Source organism: Hippoglossus hippoglossus, chromosome 11 (genome assembly GCF_009819705.1).
Source record: "Hippoglossus hippoglossus isolate fHipHip1 chromosome 11, fHipHip1.pri, whole genome shotgun sequence".
NCBI classification, from domain to species: domain Eukaryota; kingdom Metazoa; phylum Chordata; class Actinopteri; order Pleuronectiformes; family Pleuronectidae; genus Hippoglossus; species Hippoglossus hippoglossus.
In genome coordinates, this window is record NC_047161.1 from 3,088,887 (window position 1) to 3,105,824 (window position 16,938).

The 16,938-nt window shown below is 42.7% G+C and overlaps 4 protein-coding genes and 1 long non-coding RNA gene across 9 annotated transcripts in view; 2 read left to right on the top strand and 3 right to left on the bottom strand.

Moving 5' to 3' along the window:
• LOC117770959 (tapasin-like) overlaps nt 1-16,938 on the top strand; it is a 1,175,540-nt gene that overhangs the window by 1,077,624 nt on the left and 80,978 nt on the right. The gene's annotated exons all lie outside the window — the stretch shown is intronic.
• Nucleotides 578-1,759, bottom strand: LOC117771025. The gene is made up of 2 exons (XR_004615487.1): nt 1,684-1,759; nt 578-1,457 (listed from the first exon to the last, which is right to left on the bottom strand). It is a non-coding gene; the product is annotated as an uncharacterized LOC117771025 (long non-coding RNA).
• Nucleotides 2,169-10,051, bottom strand: si:ch1073-513e17.1 (sialin). Of its 5 annotated transcripts, none has more exons than XR_004615465.1 (12): nt 9,896-10,051; nt 6,726-6,899; nt 6,126-6,347; nt 5,744-5,977; nt 5,415-5,589; nt 4,758-4,876; nt 3,791-3,952; nt 3,587-3,719; nt 3,361-3,508; nt 3,133-3,223; nt 2,437-2,882; nt 2,169-2,376 (listed from the first exon to the last, which is right to left on the bottom strand). XR_004615465.1 is itself a non-coding variant. In XM_034600881.1 (12 exons), the coding sequence occupies exons 2-11, from the start codon at nt 6,822-6,824 to the stop codon at nt 2,715-2,717; spliced, it is 1,551 nt and encodes a 516-aa protein (XP_034456772.1). In that variant the 5' UTR covers nt 6,825-6,899; nt 9,896-10,051; the 3' UTR covers nt 2,169-2,667; nt 2,710-2,714. The 5 variants fall into 5 exon arrangements, 4 of the variants coding, with proteins under 4 accessions (XP_034456772.1, XP_034456771.1, XP_034456774.1 ...); XM_034600881.1 differs by having other exon boundaries at nt 2,169-2,667; nt 2,710-2,882; XM_034600880.1 differs by having other exon boundaries at nt 2,169-2,882.
• On the top strand, nt 10,681-12,346 carry mycbp (MYC binding protein). The gene is made up of 5 exons (XM_034601006.1): nt 10,681-10,994; nt 11,211-11,283; nt 11,379-11,427; nt 11,937-12,066; nt 12,145-12,346. Exons 1-5 carry the CDS (start codon nt 10,980-10,982, stop codon nt 12,187-12,189), a joined length of 312 nt encoding a protein of 103 aa, XP_034456897.1. The 5' UTR covers nt 10,681-10,979; the 3' UTR covers nt 12,190-12,346.
• LOC117770948 (gap junction alpha-9 protein-like) lies at nt 13,362-14,929 on the bottom strand. The gene has a single exon (XM_034600884.1). The coding sequence runs from the start codon at nt 14,927-14,929 to the stop codon at nt 13,421-13,423; it is 1,509 nt and encodes a 502-aa protein (XP_034456775.1). The 3' UTR covers nt 13,362-13,420.

Genomic DNA, 16,938 nt, shown 5'->3' on the forward strand with positions numbered 1-16,938 from the left:
AAATGATCTCCTTTAAAAATGATGATGAAAGACATTGTAACACTGTGTAAACTGATGGAGGGACAGAACGCGCAGTTGACACGGGGGACGACAATTGCTGTTGCACCGCACCGGCATCGTTCTAAGAACTTCCGGTTCATTTCTATAATAAAAGAATCTGACGCAAGGTTTAAAACATTGAAGTGACGTAAACACACGGCAACGATGAGTCATGTCCGGGTGTGACTTCTGAGAAACCTGGAAAAATAATGAAATAAATAGAAACTAAGCTTTAAATTAACTTAACACACAAACAGGGCGACACACGAGGATTATTCAGGATCGAAGTCTGACATCTCTCTTTATTTAAGTGAAACTTATTTATATCACTCATTGATATTGAATTTCTAACATATGAATATAAAAATAAAACTTCCATTAACTGGCTCTGATCTTATTTTGTTTCCAGTTTGGGACCCAATGCTTATTTTGATTTTAATTGCCTTGCCCCACCTAGTGGCTGCAGGGAGGAACTGTTCACAACCAGACGGTTAGAACCACTTTCTTGTCTCAGTAACTACACACAGAAATGTTGGTCTGATATGAAAAAGTTTATTGTGTATAGTTTTCATTCTTGCCAAATAATAGCAACATCCATAAATGTAAACTCACAAAAACAATTGTATTTAAATATAATAAATCTTCTTCACTTTTTAAAATGTCTTAAATCTTTTTTTTTACATTTCATCAATTCATTTTTTTTACTGTACCCATTTGATATGTATCAAAATCCACAACAGGCTCATGAATAAATCCAAACAGCAGGTAAACAGAAAACCAAACGAAGACGGAGAACAATCTGTGTCAGTGAAGACGTGAATGAAAACAAGACAAACAGATGTGTCAGGATCTCAGATAGAAAGTTTTCCTTTTAAAAGGGAATTTACACATAATGTAGATTTATTTTGTCGTGATATGAGATTAACAGAAGAACCAAATGTCGGAGTTAAATGAAGATATAAAAGTTACAACATATAAACACAGGGTGGCTGGTTGTTAATGTTTTACAGAGGAGTCCTGATCACTTTGGTTTAATTTATCGTCCTGATGAGACACATGAATCAAACAGGAGCAGCTGACGTGAACCTGACAGCAGCAGCAGCAGAAGAAGAAGAGATGTGACATCACCACCAGTGGTTCAGTGTCAGAACATCATCATGTACATGAGCGTCTCCTGCTGCCGTCAGACTGGAACATTACAACCATCTGTGCCTCCACAGATTCTTTCCACAATAAATGAAACTAAAACATGAAAACGCTGTGTCTGTAAAACATTGCACATTTTACCAAGCACCGAGAAGATAAATTAATTATTGCATCTGCTCAGAAACATCATATCTTTACAGTCACAGTGCACTTTGACAGAGTGTAAGAGCGAGAGATGATCCGACACCAGTAGTTTCTTCCTGACGCTGATTCTGATACCAGTTCATTTAAAAACTAACAATAAAATAACGAGACAATGTATTTGAACATGGAAGTGGATCTTCAGATACTTTATGAGATCACCAGTGTTGTTATTGGCTACACTTTAACCCCCCCCCCCCCCCCCCCCCCCCCCCCCCCTGGAAACTGAAGTACCCATCACATTTTATTTTTGGGATTTCCCAGCGTGACATGTAACCAAATGGCTGATATTTTAACGACCTGTGTCTAACACACAGAACTTACCAGAGGCAGTGAAGCTCAACTGCAGCTTTAGAGAAATGATCGGAACATGACTCAGCATTTCAGGTGCAGGTATTGGAACATCTCTCGTATAAGCTTACAAAAATGCTCATATATATATATATATATATATATATATATATTTTTTTTTTTTTTTAAAGTCCAATTCGTGTTGCATAAAAACAATAAAAATTGCATTTAAAGAAATAAAAAATAACGGCAGCATCTTGATGGAAAAGTTACTTGAACAAAATCCAGTCATTGCTTTGGAAGTTAGGCATAAAAACTAAAGTGATTTTCTAAATAATAAATAAAAAGAAAACTCTCCTGGAAAGTTTGTTTTGTAAAACATTGGCAGTCTTATAGAACATAAGGCTTTTTGGTGTCTTAGTGGAAAATGCTTCGGAAACAAAGCAGCTTAAGAAATGTGGTCTCATCATAAAACGCTTGGTCCCATTGTCTTCACTGTCAAAGGAAAACTGGGCAAAAAGTAGTCATGTAAATATCGGTCATATTTCAGGAGCCGTAACATTAAAAAACTATCTGTCAGCAGCTGTTGAATCATGTCAATGCAAATACTAAATCTGTCCATTTGACTTCAACACTTAGAGAATCTGCTTTTCTCTTTCCAACTGGAAATGTGATAAAACTGCTCCATCATTTCAAAGTCTTAAAACTATCGATTAACTAAAAAACTCTTTGTTTTAACTTTCAAAAGACCAGTGACACATGTTAAAGATAAAAAATACTGCACTGACACTGTAGAAAAACACGACTCCATCGAGACGTCCTGCTTCTATGACATGTTTAAATATTAAAGTTGTTCTGCAGCCGACTCTTTTTAACGTCTGTCTTCATTCTGAGAGTAAATGCTGCATAATATTCCTGTAATTGAGTTTTCAGAGGTAGAACTGTCTCTGTTTTCAGTAAACTGGGTTCAAATGCATCCTGTTGATTGTATTTTTTTCTCTATAGAAAAAAGTGAGCTGGAATATTTGTACTTTTTTCTATGTTGAGATGGACCTGCTCCTCTTCCCCTCCACCTCCGCCCTCTCCTCCTCCGTGACGGCCCACTGCTGAATCTTCCCGCTGCCGAATATCGCGTAGACGATAGCGCCGCCGACGTTGATCCCGGCCGCGACCCAGAACACCGTCTGCCAGCCTGCCAGCGTGTGCTGCCAACCAGAGAAGAAGAGACATCAGTGGTGTGTAACCGTGACGACTCTGAGTGTGTGTGTGTGTGTCCCCAGAGAAAACGCACACAGACACGGGATGAACACGCAAACCTCACACAGAAAGAGCCTGGTCGGCCGTCAGGTTCAAACCCACAACCTTCTTTCTCACAGTATCACCTGAACTCTAATATGGTCTGATGTGTTCATGTAGTGATGTTGCATTCTACGTTCGGTGAGCAAATCGACCTACATGTTTGGTGAAGTATCCGGTCGCTATCGGCGCCATGACACCGGGGATGGTCCCGAACGTGTTGGTGATTCCCAGAAGAAATCCTGCGTATCTACAGGGGACAGAAAAACATGTTGTGAGGGAGTGACGACTATTTCCACTAAACAAATTAAATCGACATTTCTGAGTCGAAGCCCTCGTCCACATAAAAGCGGATATTTCAGAGCAGGGGGAGACGGTAACACCCACCGAGGGGCGATGTCTATCTGATTGATGAAGACTCCGGAGGCGCTGACCCCACCGGTGGTCATGGAGAGTGTGAGGAAGGTGACGGTGAGGACGTGGCTGCAGCCGGCGTACGCCACAGCCACGAGGAAAGCTGCAGGAAACAACAGACCTGCAGCGAGGAGGAGGTGGACGTTAGGGAAGGTGGAGGGTGTATCTGACACACAGAGACGATCTGTGGATCACTTGCCTATGACAGTGAAGAGCTTGCGCACGGCGGTGACGCTGAGCAGCCGCTTCTCGATGAGGCCGTCAGCCATGAAGCCCGACAGCGTGGAGAGCAACCAGGCACCGAGGTACGGCAGAGCGGACAGGAGGGCATTCTGAGGACAGAGACCATAAGTAAGAATATAAAAGTCGTTGCTATCGAGCATTGTATGGATGGAAACCTCACCGATCTGAGGTCAAAGTGCAGGATGTTGTTCATGTATGTGGGCAGGGAGGTGAGCAGGGTGTAGTAGGACCAGTTTGCACACATCTGGGTGACGATGATGGCCCACAGGGGGACGGACAGCAGCATGGGCAGCACGGGGATGGACCAGCCGTGACCTGTGCCCTGTGATTTCAGATCAGATCAGAGCAGGACATCTTTAAACACCACGATCCACAAACGGCACGAACCAGACACACACGTGGAAATAAAGTTCACAGGACGGGAAGAGAAAGTCACAAAAAGAGCGAGAACAGGAAGAGGAATGGAAACAGGAAGTTTGAAAGCGGATTGAAGAATGAAAGAACAATGCCAGCAGAAATAAAAAAAACTGTTGTGTGCCACTTAAACTTTCTGATGAATTAGAAATATATTTAAACTTTATAAATCCATGTTTATTTAATGTGTAATATCCTTTTACAAATTTCTTTCTCTCTCTCTCTCTCGCTCTCTCTCTCTCTCTCTATATATATATACATATTGTAGTATAATGCACTTATGTTGGCATACTTCTTGTTCATGTTTTAAATAATAATATGTACTATGACTTTTTATTCTTTGGTCCATGTCTCTTGTGATAGCACGGAGGAGGCAGCGTTTATGAACGACACTGCAGCCAGCCACCAGGGGGAGATTGAGATTTGGGAGCTGTCCATCTTTATGTAACAGTCTATATTGAAAAAAACCCAAATTATCTTAAAGATCAATAAGATAAGATAAGAGGAAATCCTCCTTACTGACTACAAACACAGGTTAGACGCACAAGTGGATTCACAGTTATAATATTTTGTTTCATGTATTTAAGTCAAAGATTTAAAGTCATACAAGGTTGAGTTTTTCCTTCTGATTTCCACTACCACTTACTTTCTAACCAGACAACGTGAGACGCGTGTTGCAGTGAATAAAACATCGGTTAATGCTTCATGCGCACCTGAGGCCCAATAGAGTTTATGATGTAATCTCTCTCCTCTTTGCTGATTCGACGATGTGTGTGAGGGTCATCTGACACGAGAAGAAACCAGAAGACGGCCCAGAGGCAGCCGGCTCCTCCTGAGAGACACAGAGACACAGAGACAGAGACAGAGAGAGACAGAGAGAGAGAGAGAGAGAGACAGAGAGACAGAGACAGAGAGAGAGAGAGAGAGAGAGAGACACAGAGACACAGAGACAGAGACAGAGAGAGACAGAGAGAGAGAGAGAGAGAGAGAGTCAGACTTCTACTGTGCGAGGTGGGGAATGATCAAAGGGACGGTGTAATGTCATAACGAAAGTAAACTGCATTAAATGAATCATGCACAGTGAAGCACAGTAGAGATGATGTCATGTTGTCATTGAAACTGTCAGAACCGGTATCGGGAAACATCTCTACTTTAAATCCATCCCCAGCTCATGAGGGGGTCACTGGTCTGAAGAGAATGAAAATGAGGTGAATCACAAGCTGCTAAACCTTAACCCTGACACCAGAAGTGGAAAAGTGGGGTTCAATCCTTCTGGTAGAGTCCAGGGACGCATTATCATTGTTATTGTTCCACCTTCATGTTGGTTTTTCCTTTAATTTCTCTGCGTGAGGTTGTGATCGTGTTCTCACCACAGAGGTAGAACACAGCGGGCCAGCCCAGTGTTTGGCAGATCAAGCCCGTGAGCGGCAGAGCCACAAAGGCTCCGAAGTTTGCCCCGGATCCCGACATCGTCATCAGGCGAGAGCGCTCCAGAGGGGGGGCCCAGCGAGCCCACATCGCCATCATGGCCGGGAACGTGACACCCTGAAGAAAAGAGTGAGACCGACTGGTAAACAAACAATAATCAGTTTTTTCAGTAAAAGAACATTAGATCGAAAGACAATAATCGAAATGTACAAACAACATTTCATTTCGCTTCCTGAGACACATGTGACTCCACCACCCAGCATCCTCTTACCTCGCCAAAGCCCTCCAGCGCTCGTAGTGCAAACAGCCAGGTCACACCCAGCTGAGCAGCCATGGGGGTGAGGAGGGTGAGGGCAGCCGTGCCCAGCACACCCAAACCCATGAAGACCTTCCCCCCGTAGAGACCGGCCAGGTAACCCGCCGGGATCTGCGTGCACAGGTAGCCGAAGAAGAAGGCCCCCAGGAGCCAGCCCTGCGTCTCAGAGTCCCAGAGATACTGAGGGACCTGGGACAAGAGGACGGACAGATGCAGGTCACCTTCATTTATCTTTGAATGACATTTAATCAAGACTCTTTCACTCTACATTTGGGAGCTGTCATGTCGTCCATCTTTATAAACAGTCTATGATACTTCATGATACAAGTTTTTTTACCCCCTCTGGTTGTGGGAACGTGTCACTGGCGTTTTCCATCCCTGCCGGCATCGGACACGCGTGCACGATGGAGCTGTTCGGGGCCGGTGTGGGCTCGGTGGTGTTCACCATGACGACCATGGCAACACTGAGGTTGACACGGAGACCGTAGACCACGGAGAACCCGAAGAACATGATGATGGCGAGGTTGAGACGAGCGGAGCAGCACTGAGGATGAACTGCTGACACAGAACAATCATCATGGTCATTTTCTATTTATCACATTACTGCAGGAATAAACTTTTTATGGGGTTAAAAACATTTAATAATTTTTGGACGATCACAGTGATGAATGTTTCCTCGCATTTAAAAAAGGCTGGAAATCATGACCTTTGATGCCGGATACAAGTCATATTCATATTTTCCATTTTTATTATTTCCATTTTCTTAATTTTTACATTTTACACTTGAACTTTTTTCCATTTGGGATCTTGCGAAGTTACTTGCAGCCCTTTGATCTAAATACAACTGAAGAACCTTGAAACTGGTCCTGAGAGTTGTGTCAAGAGGAAAGTCCAGACTCCTCATTGAATAAAAATGTCCTGATAAGAACAGAAACAAACCTGTCTCGATGAGCGGCTCCACGTCCTCCACGTCCTCCACGTCCTCGCTCTCGTCTGAAGACGCTGCGTTGACGGAGAAGCCATTTGATCGCGGCATGGCCGTCGACTGGCCCAGCTAAACACTAGAATACTGTAAAATGACGTCAGTGAATCATGGCGCCCAGGAAATCTGCTGAGGAGATGGAGATCAGATGTCAGCGCAACACAGACTCACACAGACACACAAACACGGACATATTAACACTGCAGACACATAAACAAACAGGATAAGAGATAAAAACATGACATAAATGTGAGATCACATGACACACACACACACACACACACACACACACACACACACACACACACACACACACACACACACACACACACACACACACACACACACACACACACACACACACACACACACACACACACACATACACACCACTTCAGAGCCTGAAACTGGAATCTGTCTTTAATGTGAACTTTTCAGGAACTAAGAAAAGCCCCCGTGACACACGTCTCTGTTCTAACTCACTCGCAGAGGTTTCGTTCGACCAAAAGTGTCAACGTCATAAACAAAGGATCCGAAAGAAAATCTAGAGCTGCTGCGATTTCTGCATTAAACGATTCAACAGAAATTTAATTTGTACCTATTCTGATAATCAAATTTCATCTTCGTGATTTTTCTAAGCAAAAAGGCCCAAAGCTGCTGCTTCCAACATAAACTTGAAGATAACCCTTGTCACAAAAAACAGTCAATAAATGCTGAGTCATGTTTTAAGTTTCATAAAAAATAAAATTTACGATGAAGCCGGCAGAAAAAAACGTTCTACAAAACAGATTTTGAGGAACTGAGAAGAATAAACTCATTTCTATCAGATTGTTTCAGATGATGCATTTCTGACTTCAGGTTTTGTTGAGTTGGAGTCGAGTTTCCTCATGAACTCAGAGACATAGTGTTAAAATACACATGTATAAATACATATGTATAAAAACATACATAAAACATGAATAATACATCCATAACACACGCACACACACAGAACCGGACCTGAAGAATCCAGCTGCTGCAGCTCCTCAGTATCAGTTAACACCTAAATAAACGGTTCTATCAGTGATTGATCCTTCAATCATCTCTGCAGTCTGGAGAATTCATGGATTCCTCAGTCCAGTCGCTCTGAGCAAGTTTCAGTTCAATACGTGAGTCATCAGCTCACAAGCTCCGTCACAACTTGCACAAATGTTCAGGAAACAGCAAAGCAACTTTTCCAGCTTTAATTAATCCTAAGAATATTTGACCTCAATAACTAATAACTATAACTAGTTGAAGAGGGAAGTCGTATCATCTTTTCTTTGACTTTAAATTTAAGGTGTGTCTTGACGGGAATGTGACAAACTGGAAAAACAGGCGGAAACATCAAAGTGTCTGTTCACGTGTCATGACGTCAGGATCAATAACCCTGACTCGGTTTTGATCTCTGTCCTGAGTCAGTCTGTGAAATCTATAATCATCAAATATTGATCACTCACAAATTCCTCTGCATTAAACTGTCACATGTGCTGCCACCATGTCTGTTTGAGGTTATACTATATTTATATTAAGTGTTTTACCTGCCACCACTTTGAAAACACATCTGATCATGATGGTCAAACCTTTACATTTCCACTAGTGGGAGGATGAAGCCGAGGCCTTGTTGACATTTTAGCTTAAAAAAATAGATAGTTGCTCAACACTTTTAGGAAATCAATCAATCAATCGACTTACTGTCTCAACAAGTCTAGACGGTTCGGGGTCGTAAGTTGTGAACTGACTAAGAAAATGAAGTGAACCAAATCAATACGCTTTTTTGATTCCATTCTAAAACCAAAATGTCACAGATTTTTTCATAGTTAAATTGAACTTTACTGGTTTATTCATAAATTTAAAGCACTTAATAAAAGATCTGATACAAATAAAGGTCATAAATATTATTATTATTGTATGTTTCACTTTATTTGCAATAAAATTATGTTTTTTTCACACGGCAGCAACTAAAGTTTGTTTTCATCATCAATCTTTCTGTCTCATTATGTCTGATCAACACAAACTGTCATAGAGGATGGCCTGTCATTGGGAAATCCTGCTCAACCACTAATGCATGAGTAATAACAACACACATACACACCCACGCAGGTATTTTACTTTGAAAACATCCCATAACCCTTTGATACACAAGCAATGCGTTAAACCCCTTCTAATGCACAACATGGGTCAAAAACAACCCGTATTCATTTACTGTGTTATTTCATGCATGGCTGGGTGTTTCTTTGCTATATTCTTTAATAGCTTATTCTTCCTTCATTTAGGAGAAGGTTCCTTTGATGACTTAGAAGATGAGTAAAGTCTTTGTCATCAAAGGATCCTTCTTCATGAAGGAGAGCTGGATTCCAAGAAACAACCACAACTCCAGCTTGATCCTGTGGAACAAAGCCCAGGTCCATCAGAGGTTTCAGACTCAGAATCAAGAGCAAGAATTGCCTCATCTTCCTCATCCCGTTCTTCATAAAGCATCTTTGGGACCATGTCATCAGTAAGTCTGAAATGATCGGGACCAGCCGGACTAACACTCTGGACAGAGAAAACCAATGTATCCTGCATATCAATCAATCTATTAAGTATATACTGATATATTTCGAGTTTTATTTTGTTGATCTAGCTTTGGATAGATAGCCAGAATAGTAGCTAGCTAGCTAACAGCTAGTTAGTATTGTTCATATTTCTCTTTCTCACTGGTAATGGACAGTGAAATAAGACGAATGGCAGGTGTTCCGTAGTGAACACACACTGTACGGGTCATTTCTGACCCATGTGTGTAAAAGTGATGTCGAAATCCAACATTTAAGTTTGTTTATAAAGTGAGAAAAGAAAAGAAAAGAAAAACAAGATATTTAACGAATACTTAGAATTTGAGATAAAAACTCCCTTCTGACCCATGTTGTGTATCAAGGGGTTAAGTGCCTTTACCTGAAGCTTTAACACATCTGGAATATCACATATCACAACATACCATGGAGCTACAGTATTTCACTGGGAACTCTACCAGTGTAAAGTATCTAAATACCTGTTTACTGTTAATGAACCAAACATCCACTAAATGCCTCAGCGAGTTCAATGAGATTCCCCTGAATAAAACTCACCTGCTGGAGGAGTTCAGAGCAGAAGCGGCTGTGATCCTTTGTTCTGAGGGTGAAACATGTCGCGGAGCAGCAGGACGAATTGTCTCATGTCAGTAAAACAACAACATCTGAGCTCAGCCGCTGTTTTCCACCGCGACGAGAGAAACTGTCACATGATCGCGAGGTGTTCCCCGGAACCTTTAAGAAAACACGGAGGTCCCAGTGACTGGAGGGGACACGCCTGATGTGACACAGTGCGCCGAGGAAAGCTCGTGTGATTTGTAGATCAGCGCAACGGATATGCCGTGTAAATCACATGATCTCATCAACTGGCCCAGTCTCCTCAGTGATTGGCTGTCAGGTGTGTTGCCAGGTTGGGTTGGTTTTCCGCATTTCAATGTTTTACAACCCTTTTTAATTCCAGCTCTTCAATCCATCAAACCTCAGAATATGGAATCAAACGAGGGTCACCTGCACTTTTTGTGTGCAAGTACAATTGTTTTGTAGCAGTGGAAATATTTTGTACATGTTTAGAAAACTTTTTGTAGCTGTAGGAATATTGTGCATATACATAAAAACTTTTTCAGCAATAGAAATATTTTGTGCAAATGTCAGAAAAGTTTTGTATCTGTGGAAAGTTTCCGCATTAGATACGAGTTGTAGAACCATCTAAAATAATATGTTGAAAACTATAAACTGAATAGAGAAGAGTGAAAACACATTATTTAAAAAAAAAAAATTGAGGAAAGTCAACAACACTTTCGTGACGTGTTGAATTTACTTTATTTTCGTCCAACCTGGCAACCCTGTCTCCTCCACTTCCTACAAGCTGAACGCGACAGGACGAACTGCTTTTTTAAATATATATTTGTAAACCTTTATTCAACCGTAACTCAGTTTTTCTTCTTCTCCTGTAAAACTTTAATTCAACCAGCAAAAAACTACAAACACGTTTATCACGTCTTCCGGGGTGTACCTGTTGTTATGGCAACGACCGGAGCGATCGTGGTGCGTTGAAGAAAAACAAACAAACAAACAAACAAACAGCAGCTGTCGGGGTTTCCTGCTGATTAACGACCGGAAATCAAACACTTATCCCCGCGTCATGGCGCATTACAGAGTAAGTGTGCGACTCCACGACTTGTAGTTTTATTATACTGGTTATTTACTGGGAATCTTGTGGCACGACGCTTGTTGCTAGCTGGTTAGCATCGTGTAGCTGGGCCCTGAACGCACCACTAGGCTGATAAACTCGTCGTAAACCTGATTTGTTGAGCTTTGATCTCGCGCTGCGGGTGTCTGTGGGTTCGTCAGTGACGCGTCTGTCTCGTTCCAGGCCTCGGAGTCCAAGCGAGAGCAGTTCAGAAGGTACCTGGAGAAGTCAGGGGTCCTGGACACCATCACCAGCGGTGAGTACACAACGCTGCGAGCTGGTTAGCATGGAGCCACTTGGAGCTTCCCCCCCCCCCGCTCAGCTGATTCACGTCTCTTTTCCCTGTTGCAGTTCTAGTGGCTCTGTATGAGGAGACTGACAAACCCAACAACGCTCTGGAGTATCCTTCACGTGCCTGTGCAGCTGTACAGGTGTTAATGTGGCTGACATGATGGTTTGAGACCTGAGACACCCCCCCACCCTAAAACCAATATTTATCAGTGGGATACTTTGGTCCAGGTACATCTACGGTGGCCCAGAGAGGTCAACGCACTGGACACGAAGCTGCAGCTCAATGCTTTGCGAGGTCATTGGAGTCTGCTGCTCGTCAGTGGTGATGGAACCTCACAAAGCATTGAGCTGCAGCTGGTTCCTCACTTCTCTGGGTCCCCTGGAAACACTTCTGTTGTTGTTTCCGCTATTTGCACGTCTTGTGACATTTGGCAGCGTGTGTGTCATCAAATTGAGGCAGAAGATGAGTGTAACTCACAGGAAGCTCGTTCTTTGTGCCCATCAAACCAAATTATTATTTAGCTTTGTGTTCATGATTCCGGATGAAAAGAACCCAACTGCTTTAGTGAAACCCAAAGATCGAACAGAATATTGTGACCTTGACCCTTGACCCTGCAGTTTCATAAAGCTTCACCTCGGTGGGGCTGGTCCAGAGCCGGCAGACGCTGACACTCTTCGCATGGAGCTCGCCGATCTCCAGCAGAAGTGCAACCTGCTCATGGAGGAGAACAAAGAGCTGAGGAACAGGGTGAGAATCATTCATCCACATTAAAGGAGTCTGTGTCTGTGCTGCTGTGACCTCTAACCTTCACTTCTCATTTTCCAGCTCATGCAGTATGAAGCGTCACCTGAAGAGGGAGCTGCAGAGTAGAGGCGCATTTTCTCTTCTTCTTTGCACAAAATATAAGAAAAACAAGCATTTTGTCGAATATGTAAATGTTTATTACATAATAATACGGTGATCACAAAGTCACTGTTTTTTGTTCTGCAACTTTTGTTTTCTCACATTAAAAATGTGTTTTTCAGCATTTGGTGTCAGTCGTTGTTTGTAAACGAAAGCACAACATTCTTCTTACACACTGAAATAGACATTTAAAAAAGTGATTTTAATATTTTTTAAGATATTTTTGACATAATATTAACTACATGTCTGAAAATTAAGTACAAAACCAATTTCATAAAAAAAAAGCAATAATTTACAGGTCGCTGCTCATGTGCCTGATGAGAATTAGAGGTCTGATAGATGACAGCACATTTAGGAAGCTTTATTTTGTTCATACTATAGAGGAAGAGAGATATTTTCCACTAGTTTTCCGTTGTGATGACGAGTGTTTTCATAAGTACTTTTAGCTGGACCACTGTCAAATATGTTGGAACAGACGCTGGATTAACTCAGTGTCACTGATTTAAAAGTATCCGGTTGCATAACTGTGTTGTGGCCTGAAACAACTTTATAGATCTGTGGTTCAGTTTTCCATCCCACAGATGTTCCATCAAACCAGATCATTAAAATCTGTCTGATGCACAAACCCGTCCTGCATAATGTGAAATAAACAAATTGGTGCAGATCTGAGAACCTTTTAGAGCAGTTTTATGTCTAAAAGTTTGCTGCTCTGTTTTCAGTGGCACAATCTTATCTGACACCCGAACACATCTTTGAGTTTCTGTTGCATCCAAAGCAGAGACTGTAAATCAAGATGGACGACACGTCTCCATTTCCAAAAATATCCCAGATACAGGAACCGCCCTCTTGCACGTTTGACTTATTTTGCAGACGGAATCTGCAGAGTAGAGTTCGTGGTGTGGAGCCGCGGTATCGAGGTCCTGCCGATACGCATGCTCGACCAATCAGGAGTCAGTGTCAGCTGTCAATCATGATGTTTCACCCTGTTTTTATCGCATCAAATAACCAATTAAAAACAAACTTAACGTAAAAAAATAAACACTTAGTAAGATCTACCTATTATACCTGAAACTATCTTTAGAAAAATTAAACTAAGCCAGCCACCAGGGGGCCATCAATGTGTTTTGGCTTCACTTTTGAAGAACTGTCATGGCGTCCATCTTTATATACAGGCTACGACCCACAGCTGTAGGTCTGTTTATATCTGCAGGTCAGTCGGAGCTCGCCTGCTGCTGGCGCTGCTCGCCACCGACACCCTGCGGTTTGTAGGGGAGGCCGTGGGGCTGTTGCTCTCGCGGCTGTGTCGGGACACGGAGCTCAGCTCCCCTGCAGAGTCCGGGCTCTGAGACCTGCTCGCTCTCTTAATGTCTGCCTTGGAGAGCATCCTCGCTCTGGGGCCCACGCAGCTGCCGCGCAGCTTCATGCTGCTGCCGTGGCCGTGGTAGGAGTCGCCGCTGTCCGAGCCATTCCCCTCCACCACCGTGGAGCAGTTCCACGGCGGACTGACCCTCCGAGACTTCCTCGCAATCCCTGACAGTGTAGGGCAGGAGGCGGTGTCTGCTACAGGGAGGGTGGGATACTCGGAGCGCGCACACTCCAGGTCGTCATGATGTGGAGATCGTTCCTCCGGTTCATCCTGTTTGTCCGCAGGAGGTGAACGCGTCTCACTGCTGGTGTTGTTGGAGTTGCTGTTCTGCTCCGTGGGGCTCGGCACTCCCTCCTTTCCGTCCTTGTGGCTGTCTGGCTTTGCACCAGGGTCTCCTTGTATTGGGATGAAGGCCGAGGAGGCATTGAGCAGAGGGTAGTTGGGTCCGTTGCCCTGCTTCTCCAACAGTAACGTGTATCCACTTGGTGCTGTGGGGATGGTGGTCTTGCGTCCCACTGAGGTTCCCGTGCAAACCTGATGAACGACGGAGTTCTTCTTGGACTTGTTGACGTAGTACTCATCGAGGTCGTCCTTCAGGTGCGGGTAGTAGTCCAGGATGCCCTTCTTGAGCTTCTTGTAGCCCAGGTGCATGATCTCCAGGAGGCTGAGAAAGAGGGAGATGCAGGCGATGGCTTGCATGAACATCATGAAGACTGACTTCTCTGTGGGCCTGGACACAAAGCAGTCCACCACGTTTGGGCACGGTTCCCTTTCACACTTGTAGAGCGGGCTCAGGTGGTGTCCGTACAGGATGTACTGACCCATCATGAAGCTGACCTCCACCACAGAGCGAGTGACGATGTGGGCCACATAGGTGCACAACAGAGACCCTCTGAGCGGCGCCTTGTTGAGCTTCCCCTGCTCCAGCTGCCTCATCTCCTTCTCGATCCTCCTCCTCGCCTCCGCCAGATCCACGTCCACCGCCTCCAGCTCCCGACGCAGAGCCACCTTCTTGCAGTGGCGCTCCTTCTCCAGGGCCCGGAGCTGGTAGATGGCGTGGCCCATGTACACCAGGGAGGGCGAGGACACGAAGATGACCTGCAGCACCCAGTACCTGATGAGGGAGATGGGGAAGGCCTGGTCGTAGCAGACGTTTCGGCAGCCGGGCTGATCCGTGTTGCAGATGAAGTCCGACTGCTCATCGTTCCACACGTCCTCCGCGGCGACGCCCAGCACCAACATCCGGAAGATGAAGAGGATGGTCAGCCAGATCTTGCCGACCATGGTGGAGTGGATGTGAACCTCTTCCAAGATCCCTCCAAGGAAGTTCCAGTCCCCCATCGTTTACATCAGCAGAGCTGGAGTCGGTGAGGTCAAAGGTCAAAGTCAAGATCATCCCTAAACAATCAATACTGGATTTTGGACTTTGATGCTGATCAATATTTGGGAGCTTTTAAACCCAACAAGGTTAAATCAGCTCAGAGTTTTCTTTTACATAAACAAATGCAGCAATATAGACAAAAACCTTAAAAAATATCAGTAGTTTTGTTTTCTATTTTAGTAATACTTATACTATTCCACTTTTTAAAGAATTAAATAAGTTTGAAACTTTGTCCTGTTGGAAATGTTTGTGTCACGCATAAATAATAATATAAATAAATGAGCGTAAAGTTTACAGCCTGATATTCAAATATTGATATAGATTTTTATCAGTTTGCAAAAATCTGATAAATCAATCAATTCGATTTTTTTTTCCATTTTATGCCACATCACACTTCACTTCACTTCAGAGGGAAATGTAGTTTCACTTTTGTACATTTAGCTGCAGCTGGAGCTTCTTTTCAGATTCACAGTGGAAATATGACTTGAAAATTAAAGCACTGAATATAAGAAGTTTAAAAAGAAGTATAGTGTAAATGTATATTTTGGTACAAACATGTTATATTATACTGTACGCACATTTTCTATTGACACTCATGACTCTAGTCAAGTTTTGAAGGCAGGACTCGGACTTGTATCTGAGTATTTGTTCTTTTACTCAATTACAATATCTATATTCTATATTTAACATGGTTTTACATCATACGACCAGTTAACCGTGTCACAGCTGAACACTTACACATATGACACTGTACTAATGTGATTGTATGACCTTGAGTTAATGATTTTAATGCTCTTATTATAGGTGTTAATGCGATTAGATCAAGTGATAACAGATAATCAATCGACCTCAACAATCACATCAAATATAATCAATAGCTCAAACCTGTGATGTCACAAGAAAGAAAAGTTTTACCAGAGGAAAAATATCAAATGTCTACGTACACAAATTATGATTTTCACAATAAAACTGATTTTAAAACGAGTTAACTTACCTTTCATGTTGGATATGAAATGTCACAATAAAAGCCTTTCTGCTGCGGCCGCTGCTGAACTCAGTCCCACAGGCTCATCTTTTATTTTCTTTATCCTTTCTGTAAAAAGTCAAAAGTTCCCGACGAGGTCAGACGACTGTACTGTCGGTGAAAACTGGACCAAAACCAAATAAAGCCCGTCGCCTCCAGTTGTTCACAACTTATAGTGCATGAACGAGAAAATCGATGGATGCTGGTGAAATGCTCTGTTGCCATTTACCTTGCAGCAGTGAGAGTGTCCGGCCCCGACAGTGACTGAACCGTGCTGCAGCGAGTTCGACTGTTTGTCTGGTTGAACCTAAAGGACCCTGAACTGGTTTGATCCTTTAAGTTCCCACTGGACACAACTGGTGCACTGGGTTGTTCCCTCCGCTGGGATGGTTCCCTGTATGAGAGTTAATCTGAAATCACATCTTGATTTGGTTTAATGTCCAGGACTGAACATTTTAATTAAGTTCTTGTTCACTCAGTTAAAACAGAAATATTCAACCTCCAGAAGTATCTATGTTGCAGAAGTGATCATTTAATTTGTCAACAGAAATAAAAATGGAATTAGTGATAATAAGCTGATTTAATTACCTACATGCTTGTTTTATTTTATTGGTTTAATTGCTGTATTTTTATGTTCTACTACTGTATTAGTATTATACAGGAGCTGTGTAAATAAAGTTATTTATTTCCAAATAATCTTCCTGAAAAGAACCATAAATCATATGGTTCTTTTCATATATACATTATATAACTGTGGTTAAAATAGAAAGTGATCACTCAGTAAACCTCAAATGAATTCAGAGAAGCTGTGATCTTAATTTATAAAATTGTGATTATCTACAGACATAAGATTCGGTATAAAACATTAAAAACATTCTGTTGAACAATCTTTGAAACCTGATTCAACTCGTACCTGCTTGTCTTCATAAAGTGAAACATCGAGGC